The sequence below is a fragment of the Lycorma delicatula genome, chromosome 2, assembly GCF_047948215.1.
Source record: "Lycorma delicatula isolate Av1 chromosome 2, ASM4794821v1, whole genome shotgun sequence".
NCBI classification, from domain to species: domain Eukaryota; kingdom Metazoa; phylum Arthropoda; class Insecta; order Hemiptera; family Fulgoridae; genus Lycorma; species Lycorma delicatula.
This window is the reverse complement of record NC_134456.1, coordinates 234910907-234933736: the sequence shown is the minus strand read 5'-3', so window position 1 is coordinate 234933736 and position 22830 is coordinate 234910907. Positions and strand designations below refer to the sequence as shown.

Below are 22830 nucleotides of genomic sequence, written 5' to 3'. Positions count from 1 at the left end.
TTTCATATAACAAAGATGGAGGCACCTTCCCTGGTAAAATATTCCGGTGGTAAACTAATCCCCCATTCGGATCTCCGGGTGGGGACTACTAAGGAAGGGGTCACCAGAAAATTAAAAAATAACATTCTACGAGTTGGAGCATGGAATGTTAGAAGTCTAAAAAAAGGTTGGTAGGTTAGAAACTTTAAAGAGGGAAATGAGGATAAATGTAGATATAGTAGGAATTAGCGAGGTTCGGTGGAAAGTGGAAAATGACTTTTGGTCAGGTGATTTTTAGAGTAATTAACTAATCTTCAAATAATGGGCAGGCAGGAGTAGGTTTCATAATAAACAAGAAGATAGGGAAGAGAGTGATGATGATGAGGTAGTGTGTGTATACAAAAAAAATTGATGAAACAATAAAACACATAAGAGGAGATGAAAATTTAATAATAGTTGGAGATTGGAATGCAAGCATTGGAAAAGACAAGGAAGGAAATATAGTGGGTGAATATGGGCTGGGCAAAAGGAATGAAAGAGGGGACCAACTTATAGAGTTTTGCACAAAGTATAATTAAGTAACTGCCAGCATCCAGTTTAAAAATCATAATAGAAGAATATACACATGGATAAAGCCAGGTGATACTGCAAGGTATCTGATAGATTATGTCATGGTTAAGCAAAGATTTAGAAATCAACTCGTCAACTGCAAAGCTTACCCTGGAGCAGACATTGATAGTAACCATAATTTAGTGATAATGAAATGTAGATTGGGGGTTTAAAATCCTGAAGAAAAGGTGTCAGATGAATCTGTGGAATTTAGAGAAGCTTGAGGTAGGGGAGGTAAAGAAGATTTTTGAGAAGGACATCACAAGAGGTCTGAGTAAAAAAGATAAGGTAGAAAATGTAGAAGAAGAATGGAAGAATGATAAAATGGAAATTCTTAAATCAGCAGAAGTGAACTTAGGTGGAACAAAGAGAACTGGTAGAAAACCTTGAATTTCACAGGATATATTGCAGCTGTTGGATGAACGAAGAAAATATAAGAATGCTAGTGATGAAGAAAGTAAAAAGAACTATCGGAAATTAAGAAATGCTATAAACAGGAAGTGCAAACTGGTGAAAGAAGAGTGGATTAAAGAAAAGTGTTCAGAAGTGGAAAGAGAAATGAACATTGGTAAAATAGACGGAGCATACAGGAAAGTTAAGGAAAATTTTGGGGTACATAAATTAAAATCTAGTAATGTGTTAAACAAAGATGGTACACCAATATATAATACGAAAGGTAAAGTCGATAGATGGGTGGAATATATTGAAGAGTTATACGGAGGAAATGAATTAGAAAATGGTTTTATAGAGGAAGAAGAGGAAGTTGAGGAGGATGAAATGGGAGAAACAATACTGAGATCTGAATTTAAGAGAGCATTAAAAGATTTAAATGGCAGAAAGACTCCTGGAATAGACGGAATACTTGCAGAATTACTGCACAGTGCAGGGGAGGAAGTGATTGATAGATTATACAAACTGGTATGTAATATTTACAGAAAAGGGGAAGTTCCATCAGAGTTCAAAAAGTGTTATAGTCATGATACAAATGAAAGCAGGAGCAGACAAATGTGAAGAACACAGAACAATTAGCTGCATTAGTCATGCATCAAAAATCTTAACTAGAATTCTGTAGAAAAGAATTGAGAGGTGAGTAGAAGAAGTGTTAGGAGAAGACCAGTTTGGTTTCAGGAAAAGTGTAGGGACAAGGTAAGCAATTTTAGCACTCAGATTAATAGAACAAGGAAGTTTAAAGAAAAACAAACCAATGTAACATGGCATTTACAGACCTAGAAAAGGCATTTGATAACATAGGCTGAAATAAGATGTTCAGCATTTTAAAAAATTTGGGTACAATTAGAGATAGAAGAACAATTGCTAACATTTACAGGAACCAAACAGCAACAGTAATAATTGAAGAACATAAGAAAGAAGCTACAGTAAAAACAGGAGTCCGACAAGGATGTTCCCTCCCTATATCCATTTAATATAGGGAGGGAACTTTTTAATCTTTACATATAATTAGCAGTTAATGATGTTAAAGAACAATTTATATCCAGAGCAACAGTACAAGGTGAAAAAATAAAAATGCTACTATTTGCTGATAATATAGTAGTTCTAGCTGAGAGTAAAAAATATGTAGAAAAAATAATGAACGACATGGATGAAGTCCTACACAAGAACTACTGCATGAAAATAAACAAGAATAAATGAAAGTAATGAAATGCAGTAGCAATAACAAGGATGGACCCCTGAATGTGAAAATAGGAGGAGAAAAGATTATGGAGGTAGAAGAATTTTGTTATTTAGGAAGTACAATTACTAAAGATGGACGAAGCAGGAGCGATATAAAATTCTGAATAACACAGCCGAAACGAGCCTTCAATCAGAAATATAATTTGTTTACATCAAAAATTAATTTAAACGTCAGGAAAAGATTTTTGAAAGTATATGTTTGGGGTGTAGCTTTATATGGAAGTGAAACTTGGATGACTGGAGTACCTGAGAAGAAAAGATTAAAAGTTTTTGAAATGTGTTGCTACAGGAGGAAGTTAAAAATCAGATGGGTGGATAAAGTGACAAATGAAGAGGTGTTGGAAAATTGTAGTTAAAAGAAGAGACAGACTTATAGGCCACACATTAAGGCATCCTGGAAAAGTCACTTTGTTATTGGAGGGACAGGTAGATGGGAAAAATCGTACAGGCAGGCAACATTTGGAATATGTAAAACAAATTGTTAGTGATGTAGGATGTGGGGGTATACTGAAATGAAATGACTAGCACTAGATAGGGAATCTTGGAGAGCTGCATCAAACCAGTCAAATGACTGAAGGCAAAAAATTCTATAACAATCCAAAACACAAGAAAAAAAAGCAATATGAAATAAAAATACTTCTTTTTCAATTCTTCTTTAACAAAATTTTAAACTTATGATATATAAAAATTGATGACAATTTTTTATAGTTAATGGGTCAATAGCATTTATTTTTAATTTAATGTCTAATTAATTTGAAATTGAAAAACTGAAAAAGTATTATATTATTTTTAATTTTTAAACATTATTTTGTTGTAGCCAATTTAAAATAAACTTCTTACAAAATAGATTTATTTGAGCTTGTTAATACATGTTTTTTTTTTTTTTTTTTTTTTTTTGTTATTGTTAACAATATTTTTTTCTTCTTTCTCAATCAATGCTTTCAGTTATCCTTTCCAATATGCTTAATTCATATTCAATAAATATATATTAAGAAAGTGCATATGTTACAAACAATATCAGAATTTTCTTTGTAACAACTTAAAATTTAAAATCATAACAGAAAGTTGTTATAAAATAAAAAAAAATAAAATAAAATTAAAAAATGCTGATTAATAATCCTTAATAACTGAAATGCAGATAGCAGAAATAATACAATGAATATTGTCAAATTATTACAACTAATTTATAATACTGTTAAAAATTCAGAAAAATGGAATTAAGTTCTATTATCAACAAATTATGTAGTAATTAAAAATTAAATTAAAATTAAAAAAGGTACATTCCTTTTAACAATTTACCCCATTTTTAATTTTTGGTTTTAGTTTTTTGGTGAAATTGTAATGTTTTATAACTTTTTAGAGATTTTGTAAAAAAAAAAGGTTTTACATCATAAAAGGATTTTCCAGGTCAGTTGAAAATGGCAGCCATGTTTTGTCTTTCAGTACGGATTAGAAATATCTTTTTCAGAGAACAATATGTTTTTAACCATACTGTTACAGTAAGTAGTGTATTTAACATGGATACTGTTAAATATAAACTACTCTGACTGATAGACAAGTTTTTTTTAACGATCCCTTTTTCTAATAGCAAACCTATTTTCTTATTATCGGTTCTATGAGTGAGATCTGATCTCGTTACTTCCCCCACGCCACAAATGCTAGGAATTTGCTGACAGTCAGTTCATCCTAAAGGGTTGTCTGTTTGGTGGATCACCCTAGGTTGAAATGCCTATCAAGTGATGTATTCGTACAAAAGAAAAAATAATTTTAAAAGTCCATTAAAATTTCTGAGAATTTTGATAACCAGTTCGAAAGAAATATGTTTTACTAAAGTACCTAACCTCTACTTGTTTGTAGAAGTGTAGTACCTCTTATTTATTTATAATCTCAAAATGGAGGAACAAAGAAAATAGTAAAAACAATATTTATATAAAAACTTAAATTAAAAAATTTCTGTTAATAAAATAACTCCCACACAGTTATAAAATCTGCACTCGGTAATGAATTCAGTAAACAATAAATTTATAATATATCTAAATAAAAATGAAAACCGAATAATAAATATACTCTTGCGCAACTTAAATTCATAAATCTTGAATTTAAAAAAAAATATTGTACTAGTAAGTATCAAAACACTATTTATTAAATTTAAATTAAAAAATTATATGTACAGGATTGATGGCCAGTTACAGAGCAAACATAAATACATCCTTATATATATATAAAATCACACGCAAACAAAGAGTATCACACTTACACACTCAGAAATCAAAAATTGTAAGTGTGTGTACAGCCATTTGCACTTACAACACATTCATATACAGCCAAGTACACACGCACATACCTACATTATATACTTAAACACAGAAGAAAATACCATTGGCAAAGAAATAAAGTATTCTTTAATAGAAACAGTAATAATAATCACCTAATTTTAAAATGACTACCCTTTCCTAACAGGAGATAAAGATTCTGCATTTTTAATGGAATCACTTCTACTCTTCACAACCCATTTTTCTACCCAGTTGTTAATTGAAGTTATGATACTATTTAACATTATAAAAGTGATGTAGAAACATGCCATTCAATGCAAAAGAAAAGTATCTTATCTTTAGTGAGAACTGATTAACTAATGAAAACTTTTATAACATTGAAACTGCACTACCAGTAAAACAGGTAAAAAAATTGGGTACTTTGTTTATACATATTGTTTTTAATTCCAACAGTTTTCATTGAATTTTACAGAAAAAGCAGTTTTTTATACGATATTAAGTTTCAATTAAGTGTTTTGCATGATATAATTTTTAAAACATAAATTTTTTTTATGCAAGTTTTGTAATTTTATCTTTTTTATCATAAATACTTTTTATTTACAAACTAATAATACTGAAATCAACCAGTGGTGGCTAATGGAATTCTTATAAAGAAAATTTATAAGCTGAAACTGAGCAGTCTGCAAGCCTATAGATAACCTTTTCTCTTTTTCCATGATTTGCATTATTACGTACAACAGCATTACCTACAAAAAGCATATCTAAATGAAAATGCATGAAATAAGAAAAAAATACTTGATGCAGTTAAATATAAACACTTTCGGTATAATAAAATTTAATAAGTTTTAAATAATTATATGATGAATACCAGAGTAAAATTTTCTAATTCAGCTTTCTCTTACTTAAAGCTACCAAAGACAAAGCTAAATTAGGAGCTGTATGATCCAACTCATTTTAATTAATTTTAAAAGCAAAATTCAACTTGAAAAATTAAGTTCACATCCCAGATATTTTTATTCATTTCTATAGTGAAAGAGAGATAACGGGGAAAAATAACAGAAAGTGAAAATTTAGAAACTTAATGACAATGAAAACAATACTTTATAAATCAAGGGACGCAAATTGCATGAGTTCTCAAATCAACCCAATCACTACACAGTCCACCTGATACCTTTCATTAGAAAGATCTTAAACTGAACAGCCAGATGGCAAATATAATGCCAGAGGGCAAATGCCCTGCATTCAAACTTCTATGCTGCAGGCACTGTAGCTTTTTCATGTATCGCTCATGAAAACCATGCTGAAATCTTACAATTTAAGTAAACAGCATAGTTAGAAAAGCTACCTTACTTGCTTACTTGTTCTTTAAATATAAGAGCGTGTTAAAAATACGTAAATTTGGATTAGAAAAAGAAATGTATTTACATAGAATTCTAGAGCTCTTGAACAAAAGCCACCACTGATCAAACTCACAGTTAAAAAAAATAAATCTGAACAAGAGATAAAGAAAAGAACAGAATATACAGTGCTCACTGGATAAAACAAGCATGTACATACTGAAAAATAAACAATTAATACAACCAAGATCACATAACTATGCACAGATAATTGCCATGTTCAGTTTAAAACTGCATCATAAACAACACTACATTAAAAATCACAATATAGCATTACTGTAACATTAGCTTTAAAGAACAAGTTAATTACATAAGATAAAGCAGCATTGATTGACTGATTTATATAATAATTTGTATTTTCTAGTTATCTATTGCAGGTTTTGCAATATTTGTCGATGTTTTTTTGGTTTTCCATGACTGTCAATGATAATATTATTTAAAATTTAACTTTTGTTAACAATAACCGCAACTAAATTGAGTAATAAAACTTTTTTTAATTTTTTACTTAAAATGTTTTCAGTTATTTCTTCTATCATCTTCAATGATGGCTGGTTTTTTCACAATGATGGCAATTAAAAATACTGCTGATTAATTTTTTAATTAAATAGACACGTATGAGGAATGTGACTGAAAAGTTTGTATGTTTTGAATTGTGTCTTATACATCACTGTAATACGATTTTATAATAATATATTTCATAGCATAAAATGTTATTCATTCAAGCAGCAGTGTTCTACGCAAATCATTACACACAGAACACAGTCAATAAATACAACATCCCTTGAACACGTGAACTATACTGTTCTGCTTGCACTAAACAATGGTCATACAGGATATAGTTTACAGAAATAGTCAATACTAGCTAGTCACATCATAGACACAAATCCACAAATTCTGACAATAATCTTAGCAATTCTAAACTTACCAAAAGGGGACCACCAGATCTTTAACAAATTTGAGCATTATGAAATATATAAAACTAAAATTGTAAACTAAATGGACTCTGTTTAAATCCTCACATTTTTTAACCACATTCTTAATACATGTCTGCCTTATTAAAAAACCTCCGGCAGTAACATCAGCTGACACTAGCGTGAAAGCAGCAATACTTGTAACTAAGGATGATCACAAATGTAACAAATAAAAAATTTTATACAATTCTTAGTCGTCATTAAAACATTTTAATTTTAAATATAAAAGGTTTTTAGATTCGGGACTAATAGAAAAACCTGTACCCCTTGTTAGTACTGCAAGTATATCACTATTATGTGATAAAATTGGATCACTGGGTCAGGATGATTGTTAACAAAAACTCAACAACAGAATGGAGCTAGGAGACAGTTTAGACAGCCACTGCACTTTAACATAGAGGAAAAAGCAGGCATACAATCAATTCCAGTTTTCTGTACAGAGCAGTTTAACTTCAGAAATAAATAAATTAATAATTATTTACATCACCAATTAAGACAACAGAAAATACTGTGGTACAACCACAATTGACAGTTTATTTTAAATTACATCTACGTACACTGTCATGAATAACAAAATTACCACAGCTAAAATTACCACAGACTGTATATAGGCAAACAGGCCACTGGAAACTTTGTAGATTAAAAGTTATACTCTAAAAAAAAAACAACCTTTAAACACAATCTCTAAAAGAATTAATTTATAAAGCAGCTGTCTAAAATTAAGCAATGAAATTATGCTTTAACATAATATTATGATCAGGGATAGACTGTATCTGTTTCTTGTTAATTCACCAGTGTCCAGAAAACATGATGTCATTCTGATTCTTTTTTTACGTGGCATCAAATGACATCCAGTATTCTTTGTCGTTACCTTTTCTCAGGTTGGTGATTTATTATACTTTTATTCAATTTGTAATTTTGTAGGATCTAGCATACTGAAATGTTTCATATATTACGGAACCGTGAGGTTGAAAGGGTGTACAGGTTTACCAAAGACTTAAATCGGTTAATTATATTGCTAACTTATTGACTAATAGCTCATTATTCTACTAACAAGCCAAAAATTTGGTAAGCTTAATGTAAAGTAAAAGAAGAAATATAAGAAAATCCCATAGAATTTCCAAAAAGTGGTATAACCAGTGAGCACCTAAGTACAATAATATAAAACATGCAAAGATTACCATAATGACCAACAAATTCAGGCAAGTACATGGTTGAGAATGAGGAACATTGAGGACATGAGGAAAAGGCAATATCCAAATTATTTATGTAACAATTATCATCAAGAAGACACAGATACTGGTGTTGCCTTTTTCTTTTGCCGGCATGACTGTTACCTAGTAAATAACATTAAACATGTTATATACAAATATGTACTAATATTATTTTAAATAGATATTTTCAGTAACTTGATCTAAGAAATAGAAGTTTTCTCACAATTAATAAAAATTATTTTATTTTAAACTCATGTCTTGTGCTAAACTAGAACTAAAATGTTGAAATCATTTAACGGAGTAAAAATACATAACACATAAAATATTTACAAACTGTAAACAACTTGCTTTAAATTAATGGAACTCAATCATTCAAAGATCTTTTAAGGTATTAGCAGCATCTTCTTCAGTGAAGTTGTTTATAGCGCTGTTCTTAATGGCTCCTTATATCAAAAATGTAACATATAGAATAAATAACACAACCCATCTATCTGTTCATTATTATACTTAAGTCAAATCAAATTTTTTTAATTTTATACGCTATAAAATTTCCATAACACGGGTTATTGTGTTTGAAAGTTCATACCTTTCATGATGCGATTGTAAAATTTAATCAATATATATATTCTGTAATGTGCACAGAAAAAAAAAAAATATATATATATACATGTATAAAATATTCGTTGTATCTGGGAGTTTCTTGTATCAGGGAATATTTCTTGTACAAGGAATCCTGTACATCTGGTAATAGTGTAAATTGTGTGTAAATTCTATAAGCTGAAAGTGTTAACTGTATAAATAGTTATTTATTAAGTATTTAAATTGTTTTGAAACAGTTGTTTTATTGCATTTTTAAATGAAACTTTTGAGCAAATTTTTATATATTATTTAATGAGCTGTATTTTTAAATAATAGTCTAAGCATGTATGAATGGGAAAGATTTGTTTTGTACACAAATTTTTAAATCTTATGTGCAAACAACTTACTTTAACATTGATACTTGAACACTCACAGATACCAATTTATACAAGACATACATATTAAATGACTGCCTAGATATAAATTCACCTACGAATATAACAAAATCAAATCAAATTTTAGAAACAGAATACGTATACATATACAGAGCGGGTCAAAAGTATGAAAACCCCTCAACAATTTTAATACCATTTCAGGTAGAATACTATAACTTTTAGAATAAGGTATCTGTCAACTACTTCACCTTTTAATGAGATATAAAAAAATTTCAACCCCTTCTAAGGGGGGTGGCCCAGGGTCGTAACTCAAATATTTTAAATGGTAATACCCTTTGTGTGATAAATCATTTTAAAGGTCACTTTAAGACAAGAAAAATGGTATAAATAAAAAGTTGGTATAATGTCTGTACCCAAAATGGTGGCGGGATAAAGTATGGATTTTGGAAAAAAATACTTTGATAACACTGGTCAACATGATTTTTGTCTCGTGACTACAAACAGGTGCACTTAATGCAGTGTTATTTATCCTGTTTTCAAATATGTATTCAAAATTTCTCCATCACCCAGTTTTTTGTGGGTGATATTTTAATTTTTTAATATTTTAAAATGTTTTTTTGGTTTATTTGTCCTGCGTCAAGTAAAAGCTCCTACAGCACTGTAAATATGATGGAACCAATTGAACTAACTCAAAAGGTAGCATTGCTACTGTTGTGCAAGTTCAGACATGTATGAACATGTACAAACTACAAACGTGATCTAGTGTAGGACACAATCATCAGAAAGATGAAAGTTGTGAGATAGTAGTGACACAGTAAACATGTCATTGTGAATCCTTTGTGTATCTGAATTATTGTGTATTACATATTTACAACTTAATTTCTTTTAATTAGTCATTAGTTACAAAATGCCTAGAGTTTGTTTAAACCACACTAACAAACTTTTGTTACGTATGTGGTGAAGTGATGCTAAGTCCCAAAAGCAAAACCTTACAGCAATAGTAAAAAGGTTTTAAGAATTTTATTTTGGATATAAAGTCGGAGACCAAACAAGGGCCTGGCTCCCACATATCTTTTGTTTATTGTATTCTAGGCTTCTCACTGCATAGAAGAATGGTACACGCCACATGACATTTGCGATTTGGAGGGAACCCAATGATCACTCTTCCGACTGCTATTTCTGCTTAAAAACAAACATTAAAGGAATTACGTCAAAGTCAAAACATATAATGGTGTACCCTAACTTGCAATCTGCAATGAGACCAGTTCCACAATGCGAAAAATTGCCCGTATCAAAGCCTCCAGAACATGTGACATTAAATGAAGAGATTGAAGAGATAGAAGTAAGGAAGAAAAAGAAACAGATTCTGGTGAAACAACTTTTGAATAAAGCAGTTCATCTGAGTCTCATTTACTGACTCAAGAAAATCTTAACGATCTCATACAAGATTTAAAGTTATCCAAAAAACAGTCTAAAATGCTTGCTTCCTGGCTAAAACGATTGAATCTTCTTCAAAATAATACAAAGATATGTACTTATCGTAATTGTGACTGAATTTAAAGACAATTTTTCAGAAGAAAATGGCTTAGTGTTTTGCAATGACATTTCTTCTCTTATGGAGACACTTTGTTATCAACATAACCAAACAGAATGGTGCTTGTTCATTGATTCCTCTAAAGTTAGTTTAAAAGCTGTCCTTCTGCATAATGGCAATAAATTCCCATCAGTACCTGTAGCTCGCTCTGCTAGTATGAAAGAAACATATAAAAACTTTAAATTTATATTGGAAAAGCTTCAGTGTGCAGTGTATGAATGGAATATTTGTGGTGATTTGAAGGTAATTGCAGTTATTCTTGGTCTGCAGCTTGGTTACACAAAGTACTGCTGTTTTTGTGTGAATGGGATAATAGGGACAGAAAAAAACCATTTCATTACAAAAGAATGGCCTAAACACAAATCACTCATTCCTGAACAGAAAAATGTGAAACATGATCCATTGTGTAATCCTAAAAATGTGTATCTACCACTGTTACATATCATATTAAGGATTATTGAAGAATTTTGTCAAGGCCACGGACAATACTCCTGGTTTCATGTACTTAAAACAGAAGTTTCCTAAAATTAGTGATGCAAAAATTAGAGAAGGAATATTTGTGGATCTACAAATACGATCACTAATGCATGATGAAAAGTTTGAGGAACTACTGAATCCACTGGAGAAAGCAGCTTGGCAAGCATTCAAAAATGTTACTCAAAGTTTTTTGGCAAATCAAAAGGGGGAAAATTACCGTGATATTGTCGACAATCTTATAACATCTTGCAAAAATTTGGGTTGTAATATGTCCTTAAAAGTACACTTCCTGTACTTGCATCTAGATCTCTTCCTGGAAAATCTTGGCACAGTGATGACCATGGGGAACACTTTCATCAAGACTATGGAAAAGAAATATCAAGACAAATGGAATCCTAATACGCTGGCCAATTATTGTTGGATCATCAAGAGAGATGCTCCACAGGTGAAATATAGCAGAAAATTGTTATTTCTTACTTTCAAGGCGAGTCAAATGTTTGAATTCTGTGTAGTTAAGAATGCAGAAAGTATTAAAATGTTTGAAATTATAAATGTCTGTCTCTCAGAAACCTTGCACAATGGGGGGGAAACTGATATCATATTTGAATTAAGAAGAAAAAATACTATCAGGATCACTTATTTTTCTTCCTGAGATAAAAAAATTTCTTTTTTGTTCCCCAGTGTAATTTAAGAAAATGTTATCACAAATAAATAAATTTATAAATGGAAATGAATTTATTTTTAAAAAAATATTTATTAAGTATAATTAATCATTTTGTTTAAAATAATTAATTAATTTCATTTCGCATAATTAATTTAATTTCGTTTTAATAAATGTTCAAAATGTTGTCCTTCTGTTGTTTGACTGTGTGTCAGTCAGTTAAAAGGATGATAATGCATTATTCAATGATTCTCTAGTGATATTTTGTGCTGATTCTTGAATTCTATTTTGCAAATCATTGATATCTTTGATTTTACTATAATAAACAATACTTTTTAAGTGGCCCCTTTTTAAAAGAGAGAGGTAGCACAGAAACAATTCAGTAAAAAAAATTTAATAACAATTACAAAAAAGGTAAAAAAGATGTAACAAAAGTGGCAAAGGTAGACAACAAAATCAATCGGCCAATGATCACAATAAATTCTCATACGAAACTAACAGTGTCGTAATGAAACACTCTAAATGGAATATTACACAACAAACCCACCGGGTTGGTCTAGTGGTGAACGCTATTTGAATACTAGATCGTGGATACTGGTGTTCTTTGGTGGTTGGGTTTCAATTAACCACACATCTCAGGAATGGTCGAACTGAGACTGAACGACTATACACTTCATTTATACTCATGGTGGTTGGGTTTCAATTAACCACACATCTCAGGAATGGTCGAACTGAGACTGAACGACTATACACTTCATTTATACTCATACATATCATCCTCATTCATCCTTTGAAGTATTATCTGAACAGTAATTAGAGGCTTAACAGCAAAAAGAAAGGAATATTACACCACAATGAAGTAAGCTTCATTTTTGCAGCAATGGTAAGAGACCATCAATAATAAACTGATCGGCATGATTAGTTGACATTTTTATTTATTTACTCATTAAATTGAAACAAAAACAATTTTTAATTAAAAATAAATTTTTAAATAAATTTGAAGATTGAATTTTAACTCAATTCAGTTTAAATAAAACTGAATTAAATCTTTTAATCAATTTATTTTTAATTTTATTTTTAAGAAAATAATTAATTCTTTTTATTTAATTCTATTATTTGAACTTACTAAATTTAATAATTTTCAAAATCCGAATTTATCCCGCTGCCATTTTTTGGGTACAAACATCATAGCAACCTTTTATTTATACCGTTTTTCTTGTCTTAAAGAAACCTTTAAAATTATGTTTTACACAAAGGGTGTTACCATTTAAAATATTTGAGTACAACCCATGGGCCACTGCCCAAGAGGTTGAAATTTTATTTCTTGTCAAAAGGAACAGTAGTTGACAGATATCTTTACCCTGAACGTTACAGTATTCTATCTGGAACAGTTTTAATATTCTTGAGGGATTTTCATATTTTTGATTCGCTCTGTATATTAATCACAAATGCTACAAGAGTTATATAATTTTCTACATACTAGAATTTAAAAACTTAATTTATAAAAAACAATATTTTTATACAAATATGATATATTATTTACATTATTATTAAGATAGGTACTATTAAAAACAGCAATACCAGAAACTCCATTGAAAACACTAATTAACTCCAAAAGACCTTTGGAAAAAGTTTCACAAATCTGGAAGAAAGTTTTTTACAATCTTTGTGAAATCATTCAGTTTAGTGGCTGTACTTAAACTTGAGCCTCATAATTGTAGTTTAAATTGTGTCCTGAAGATATACTAATTAATTTTTCAACCAAGCCAGATTAAAATATCTACTTAAAAAAACATTTAAATTCTATTTCGTAACATAAATAATTGATTTTAAAATAACAACTTAATTGAGCGGTTTAATTTTCCAAAAAGGACCCTAAATAATTGAATTTTTTTTAAACTTCTAAACTACCACGTTAAAACATGCTTGTTCATGTATGTTTTCTATTGTCATATACTCAATTTATAATAGGAAAAATTAGGTATATCATATATACTCTTAGAATCATTAGTGGTGATAGTACAATACAAACACAAAACTGCATCCTACAATAAAAAAGTACAGGTTAAAAATAAAATCTTTTATACATACTTCTTACTTCAAGTGAATTAACATGTAAAATGTACCAACAACTGATTATAGAGAGAGAAATTATGTGACATGACTTTACAGCTTGTATTTCCATGATGAAAAACTTAACCAATCATCCTTATTCAGTATGAATAATGTTTAAAAGTAGTCACAAAGTGAAAAAATAGTTAACATTAATAAAATAAATGCATTTTATAAACTGTTTACCTCTGTATTTAACTTACTTAAATGAAATTAATAACGAAAAACTTTAAATTAAGTCAAACATTTGTATGTAATTTTTTCTTATTCTTTGGAGAATTTGTTTATTCTTCAACAATGCTAAATAGTGATAAATAGTATGGTATACTTGAACACTGGATCCTAAAGAAAGACTAATCTTAATAATGTATATCAACCATGGTCTAACTAGTGTAGTTTTAATACATCTCGGTTTCCTCCCCTGGGGGAGAAGATCCCGCCTCGTAGCGTGTCCGGTCGCTACACCATCCCCTCCATTCCTAGCCAGTAGTGGCTTTAACAGAGGATATCTTCTCGCCCTCAAACTGATCACGTACCACATCGTTCAGTTCAGGCCCCGCTGAGATGCCACCGATGCAGATGTCCCTTGGGACATCTGGGTAAATTCACCCAGATAGTTTAAGGTTTATGCCTTCAGAAGAAGACAACAGACACCTGCAGCTACCACGTCGCCTTCAGGAACTAGTTTTAATACAGCAGGTATACTGGGGTTAATCCACCGGGTTGGTCTAGTGGTGAACACGTCTTCCCAAATCAGCTGATTTGGAAGTTGAGAGTTCCAGCGTTCAAGTCCTAGTAAAGGCAGTTACTTTTATACAGATTTGATACTAGATCGTGGATACCGGTGTTTTTTGGTGGTTGGGTTTCAATTAACCACACATGTCAGGAATTCTACACTTCATTTACATTCATACATATCATCCTAAGTAATACCTTACGGTGCTTCCAGAGGCTAAGCAGAAAAAGAGAGAGGTATACAGCCATTCGAGATTACAATTCAGTATTGTATGACATTTTATTATTACTGAACAAACTGTGTATTTTATTCAGAATGAGCAAAAGACATCTGATGAGAAATGAAAAAAAGAAGCTCTTCACGTCATCTGACAAATATATGTACAATAAAGGAGCACAGAAAAGTAATACTCAACAGAAATGTCTGTTTTATGAAAAATTAATATTAAAATACATAGATATGAAAAAACTACTGGTAAAAATAAGCAATACTGGTCCTTTAAGCTTGAATAATTGATTTTTTTATACAATGACTAAAAAAAATTCTAAACCAATAAATATAGCTGAAAGTAGGATATATTTCATATTTTCAAAGAAAAAAATATTCAATATAATTTATAGGAACACCGCCTAATTTCCTAGCATTCTTAAAATTGTTTTTCTTTTGATGCTTTTTTTTTAAATTAAATTTTTTCATGTTACTAAAACAGAGTTCCACAGAAGCATAGTTTAAAAATAACATTACCTGAAGGAGAAGGAAGTCTGCTATCCCTTATTGCCTGCTGCATATCTCTTTCTTCAACCTCACGAGCAATATCATCATCACTATTAATAGAAGATAAACGAGCGCAGTCTGGGAGATCTTGTTCTGCCAAAAATTGAGTTTCCGTGCCAGTCGTGCCAATTCTCAATACATTCTTTTTCAAATCTATTGAGCACTACAACAGAACAAATACAATGCTCCTTAATTTTCTCATCAAAAACGATGAAAATTATTATGAAAAATAATTACTACGTACAGCTACTTAATAATAATAATAATAATAATTTCAATAAATAAATGATGCCAAACACACATTACGGCTCAACTCTAATTTGAATACTGAGTTGACCAGAAAGTGATTTATTAATTGACTGTTGTAAGCTAACTTTTCTATTATTTTTTTTTTTCAAAGAATAATAGTGTAGCTAAGAAATCTAACAGCAAAAAGAAACTATCGCCAACAACTAGCTGTAGATCTGAGATGCTAAACATTTAGTACAAATCACTGGATCATCAAAAATCTTTAAATAGAGTATATTTTTATGTCACCTAAGAAGAATTTCACTTGTATCATCTAAATAGGGAAAAACCACCATCCAAAGCAACAGATACAAAAGCAGTTTGATTTCTAAAGTGTAGCTGACAGCCACACATTTGGAAAAAAAATAGGATCTAAGCATTACATGGAAATTTCTTCTTTTTTTTTATAAGAAAGAGTACTTTTTCAATTTTTTACATTAATTTATCACAAAAACTGCAGCAGGCGGTGATGATTGGCATACACCTGAACTTAATTATAAGAATAATGATCAAATTTACCTGTTATCAGCTTTCTAAATTTCTTTGTAACCCGATCAACCTGACAAATGTATAGTCTCTGGACAAATACATATATATTCAGTGACATTACATCACTATAAGGCAAAGATTCCTAGAACTACTTAATAGTATCAATGAAATGATGGAGCCAGCTTCTATAAATTCTATGGTACCTCGTTCAGAAAACAACTATTATTAATCCAGTAGATAAAAACTTAAAAGTTGCTTGCAGATTTTAAAGAAAATATATTATAAGGTAGAAAAATTAAACACATTTAACAAATATTTTCACAAAGCATCAATTAAAATTATACAATTATGTATTTATTTACTTTTACAAAAAAAGATAAAAAAGACATGAATCTTAACAAACAAATTAGTAGAAAAAAACTACATTGCTTCACAAAATACAACTCAAAAAAAATTAATAGCTAAAAAGGAAATTCAAGAAAAATTCAGAAGAAAAGTCTATAAACCTTTTTAGATAGTGCAATGCTTGTAACTGGATGGATTCTGAACTCTTTTAAATAAAAAAAAACCTTATGTCAACAATATAGCCAACAGAGCTTGTTTAGTTATCTTATAGAAAAGAAATAACCTGTACAGATAAAGTAAAACATGGGAACAGTAAAAAATAATTGGTCGCAATTTGTCTAAGTTGTAAGAAAATGGTATAGCCAAGTATAACATATGAGGTTTTTATGTTGGTAGTAAAAAGATTACTTGTCATATTTTTTAAAAAATATTCTGCATTTTTATATTTCTGTAGTACCTATGTTAACACAGATTAAAAGCTAAATAGGAAATCTTTTATGAATTTAATCTTTTCATAATTTTAAATCATTCATCTGTTTAAAATAATAATTTCCAAAAATAATTTCATCGGAAATTAAAATAAAAGATTAAGCAACTGTTAAAACAATTTTCAAACTTTGGTAGAGTACTTTATAACTTTTAATACTATTTCACCATCATTATTAACACAGTAATTTATTTTGTCCACAAAAAAGTGACATACATGAATGTCTAGACTAATACAAACAAATACAAGAAAAAAATTATATACATATATTTTATTTTTTTTATAATCAATAATTATTAATAGATTATATATATATATATATATATATGAAGTGACTTTATGATTTGCAATGGGGAAAATTCCCACAGGATACATAACAAGGATAGTAATTCAAAAAACTATACAGATAAAGACCTCTGATGGCTGAGGTTAATATCTATAAACTTTATATGAAACTATGCAAAATTAACCAAAACACTTTTTTAAAATGGCAAAATAAAGAAAACTTATAGTTAAAGTTCAATATATGTAATGGTGGATAAAAACAAAAATCTGTTGCAAGCTAAGAAATATATAAGTGATTTTGAAAGTATGTTATTCATGAAGGAATCTCAAAAACATTCCTTCATAGGACAATCATAGATGAATGGAAGAAATGCAACATTTTACGTAAAAGCTTAACCCAGGAGAACTAAAACACGTATTACAGTTTTATAGGTGGGTCCTAAGGTAGTTATGACCAGACTACCTATGGTAGTCATGACCAGAATTTTGGCAAAACATTTTCTGATGAGTATTTCTTTAAACATAGAAAAACAAGTAAAAAAAAAACATTTTATTAGTCATGATAATCCTCAAAAAATAATTTAAATATTAACAAATTTAATGTTTAATGCACTCTTTACTATAATGTAATTTTTATCAAAGCAATCTGTCAAGAGAGAAATTTAAGCACCTGCTTGAACTAGTAGTATGGCCAGTAGAACAATACAATTAATTGATGAAAATCCAACTTCCACATCAGATGGTACACTGCTCGCATGTAAAAGAATGTAGAATCAAAATTTTGTTAAAATTTGAGTGAGGACAATCGGTCCATTATAACAGTTATCACATTTTCCAGATTTAATCCAGTTGGTATTTTCTCTTGAGGCCACCTTAAAATAGTGTTTATCCCAGCATAAGAAAAAATGTCAAAAGCAAATAGTAAATAATGATCAAGCAATAGATTAAGACTGTTTGAAATCAGTGTAGTTAGAATGGCAAAACTGAAGCTTTTTTCATAATTATTTAGTTATTTGCATTTAACTGTTTCAAATTAATTTTTAATTTTTTTTCACTTAAAAACAGCTAATTTTTTCATTAACAGAAGAAATCCCTGAATTTTTTAAAATTAATTAATTGCTTTGTATATACTAAACCAGTTGGAACATAACAATTGTTTCTGCAAGAACAGGGATAAATTGGTCAATATATTTCATTTTTCTTTTAAAGCTATTAAATCCTGAAAGGAAATTTCAATTCCATAATTCACATTTGGCTATTTAGTGTATATATAAGAATTTGATTTTTTATATATATATATATATATATATATATTAAGTGACCAACCAATATGGTTAACAATGTTTACTATAGTCGAATATGGTTCAACATTTATTGAAATCATTGAATCTCCCTACAGTGCTTACTACAAAATTAATCAACAACCACTATTTTTTCTCCTTTGGTTGCTTTATTCAACTACAGACTTTTATGAATACGAATAACAGTAATAAGTCTCTAAGAAATAAGAAACTTGTGGCAGCATTTCAAAGAGTTTGAAATATGACACTGTCATATTTCAAAAAAATGTTCATATTTAAATAAACATTCAATGCAGTTTTACATGTGACAGTCCATGTGAAGATAATTTTGGAAGTTATCATTTTTAAATGTTTTCTTACAAAAAAACTATTCCACAATTGAGAAAAATAAATAAAAGGTTATTCTCATAATGTTTATAAGAATAAATTTTAAAAAAATAGTTCACTAAGATTGTTTTTATCCAGCCAATAATTCTATCAGTCATAATAAACAACATAAAGATTAATGAAAAATATATGAGGTCCGTTGAGAAAATAGCTAAACTTTATTTTTTTAATCTTTATTATTACTTTTACAGATTAAAAAGGGTCCTTGTCCCTTTCAAAGTACTCTTTTTCCCTACTCACACACTTTCCCCACCCGGTGTTTCCACTTCGCAAAGCAGTCCTGTATAGCTTCATTTGAAATAACCTTTAAGGTCTGTGACGAATTTGCTTTAATGTCATCAATAGTCTCAAAACAGTGTCTCAAATTTTAATTTTGGAAATAAAAAAAACTCCAAGGATCCAGGTCTGGCGAATAGAGAGGCTGAGGGAGAGGGAAGTCATCTGATTTTTGGCACAAAACTGACAAATTGACAAAGATGAGTGTATGGGCACATTGTCATGGTGAAGGAACAATGAGCTATCTCGCCACAACTCTGGTCTCTTTTTGCAGATTTTTTCACGCAACCATTGTAAAATGCCGAGAGCATCATTCTGACATTGGATTAAGGCACACATACTTTCTTGGAGCGTGGAGATACTTTGCCAATCCATTGTGATGACTGAACTTTTTGTCTCAATGTCGTAGCCATAAACCCAGCTTTTGGCTCCCGTTATGATCCTTTGCATGAATGTTTCATCGTCATTTGCTTGTTCAAGAAGTTGCCGACAAACGTCCACTGGATATTATTTCTACTGTTCAGTCATCAAGGAACAAACTTTGCTAAAACTTGATGTATGTTCAATTTTTCAGTCAAAATGTTATAGCATGATCCAATTGAGATATTAACCTCTTCTTCGAGTTCTCTGACAGTCAATCAGCAATTTGCACGCACCAGATCGTTGATTTTCTGAACGTGAATATCATCAGTTGTAGTCAAAGGCCTTCCTGGTCGAGGGTCATCTTCAATTGACTGATGACCAATTTTAGATCATGAAAACCATTTGTAACATTGCACACGACCCAGAGCATCATCTCTATAAGCTTGTTTCAAAAGTTGAAACATTTCTGTCAAAGTTTTCCCCAGTTTCATGCAAACTTTTATGTTGTATAGCTGCTCCTGAAAATAGCACATTACAAAAATCACTACCAGCACTTAAATAACAATAACACAGAAACTAAATGAGATATCAACAATCCAAGAACATGTAGTTACAGAGGAGGTTATGCAGAACACAATGTTGCCAACTGCATGTCACTGAATCTCTGTTGGCATGTAATTAAAAATGTTTGGTAATTTTCTGAACAGACCTCATATAGTATAATATTAACATAAACCAAAAAACAAACATTTTTGTTAAAGCTCAAGTTTTTTTATGGCTACCAACAAACAAATTTAAGACTAATTTGCTTACACAAATGTAATTAATATTATATTAACAAAAATAGAAGATTTAAGAATCAAACCTTACCTGATGACGCTTGAGCATGTCTAATCCTAGCAGCATATCCATAGGCTGTTCCTTTAGAACCGAGAATGAAGTTGTAAGGAAGTCACTTTCTATCTGAACCTGCACCATATGTATACGCCCAAGAATCCTCTGAACACCAACACCCTTTGCCAGCCCAGACCACCTAGTGTCCACAAGCCGCATAATATTCACCCGCTCTGCACAAGCCGCTGACATAATTGTAGTCTGTGCTCCTGTCCAACAACCGATTCAACAGCTGCTGATAGAACACAATTACTGCAAACAGAATCGTCACTCTTTCTGTTCACACTTCTACAAATTAATTTATAAGGAGTGGTGCGGTATTTTTCATCTATCACAAATTACTTTCGAGCAAGCTTAAAGAAATTTATTGCTCATCTCCGCATAACAAAAAAAGAAGTGACATTTCTCTCAATTACTTAATAAACTAAAGAAACAACAGATAATTGTATGCTCTCCACTCTTTCTAAACTCAATTTAATTATAAGCCAAATAATGCTGATAAAAAATTCCAAAAACTAACAATGGTAATAGACTGCACATGTGAAGTAGTATCAACATAAAATATTTATGCATAAAATTATATAGTTAATATAGACAGAACTGAAACAAGGGGAAAACTTCAGAATAATTATAACAAAGCTTAATTTTTCTACCTATTCAATGATTTATTTTTTAGTGTACCAGAAATTGTAAATAATTCTCTGTTCTGCCGTTTCACAGGTTTATCTCATTAACAGATATCTTTTCTAAATATTTACTCAAATTTACACAAGAGTAATTTATTATGAAAATAGATTTCCAAAATAAAAATAAAAGCAATAATCCCAAAAACAATATTTATTCTAAATATACCTCCTGTATCCAATAATTTAAAATAACAGATACATGAAGCATCATGCATCATGCAAATGTAAAGTATACTATTCAACTCTCAAAATCATACCTCTCTGCAGTCACAACACAGTAAATCACAAGCTAGGTTTTTTTTTATCATGATTTGGTTTAATATTCCCTCCAAGATAATCACACACGTGCACACACACAAAGTTCTTTTAACCTTTTATTTTCTAAATAAATATCAAATTAAATACTTTAATTTTATAGGTGTAGTTTTTGAAATACTTATCACTTCTCAAAATAGAAAATATCTGATTACATAACAAACTAAAACCAAATACTATTAAGAAAATCTTCAAACAAAATGGACTCCAACTTCTACGATATGGTATATAAACATATATATATATATGGTAATAGTGAGGTATATATGGTAATAAACAGGTAAATGGGGTTCTTTTCAATCTAATCTCACTATGAATAAAATACAAATACCAGTTCAAGGAAGAAACAACAAAAAAGGCTGAAAAAACAAAATCATTAATGACATTACTGCTGGGATCATAACGACTAATAAATTATTAAAAATATAAACAAAGATGAGCATCAGATGAATATTCAAAATCTATAAGCATAAATAAACAAAGTACAAGACATTTCAGAAGATTTCAAAATGAAAAAAGGATTTTTATTATAGCCAGTCAATCATATTTTCATATTTCCACATATAAAACATAATTCCTTAGTTACAGTATGAGGTGCTACCCAAAAGTTCAGGGAATTTGAATTTCGCGCGTGAACTGTTGCTAGTACGACCTGCTGCCGCTAGATGTGGCTAACAGTACTCTTTGTGAATCAGTGTTCCAACAGCTGTGACGGCTGCATTGTTGACTTTCGTGGGGTTCTGAAACATTGTGTTTTACTGCTTTGGCGAAGTTCTAAATGGCAGATTTTAAAGAGCAAAGAACCTGCATCAAATTTTGCTTCATGCTTAAAAAAACTGGTGCAGAAACCCATCGCATGCTTGTGGAAGCATTTGGTGACAATGCTATGAGTAAAAGTAAAACTTTTTTGTGGTACAAACAATTCAAAGCTGGACAAATGACAGTCGATGACGATGAGCGTTCAGGAAGACCATCAACAAGCGCAACACCGGAAAACATTGCAAAAGTGCGAGAGGCTATTGTTGCAGATCGTAGACAAACAATCCATGATGTATGTGCAATCATACAAATGCCATATGGGTCCTTGCAAAGCATCTTGTCGGACAGTTTGAACATGAGATGCATTGCTGCAAAATTTGTACTGAGACTGTTGAACAGCGACCAGAAACAAAATCGCGTAGCTGTTTGTAATGAATTGAAAAATTCAGCAAGAGATGACCCTAACTTCATCTCCATCAACATAACCAGTGA

The 22830-nt window shown here is 30.3% G+C and overlaps 1 protein-coding gene across 5 annotated transcripts in view; it reads right to left on the bottom strand.

The window, feature by feature from the left end:
• rngo (DNA damage inducible 1 homolog rngo) overlaps window positions 1-22830 on the bottom strand; it is a 91439-nt gene that overhangs the window by 12688 nt on the left and 55921 nt on the right. For 4 of the 5 annotated variants that reach the window (XM_075357400.1, XM_075357397.1, XM_075357399.1 and 1 more), the window contains 3 exons: window positions 20555-20787; window positions 15434-15626; window positions 8103-8258 (listed from right to left, as the gene is read on the bottom strand). In XM_075357400.1, the coding sequence (XP_075213515.1) occupies window positions 8103-8258; window positions 15434-15626; window positions 20555-20787 (582 nt within the window). The remainder of the gene's footprint in view (window positions 1-8102; window positions 8259-15433; window positions 15627-20554; window positions 20788-22830) is intronic. The other variant, XM_075357398.1, reaches the window with a different exon arrangement.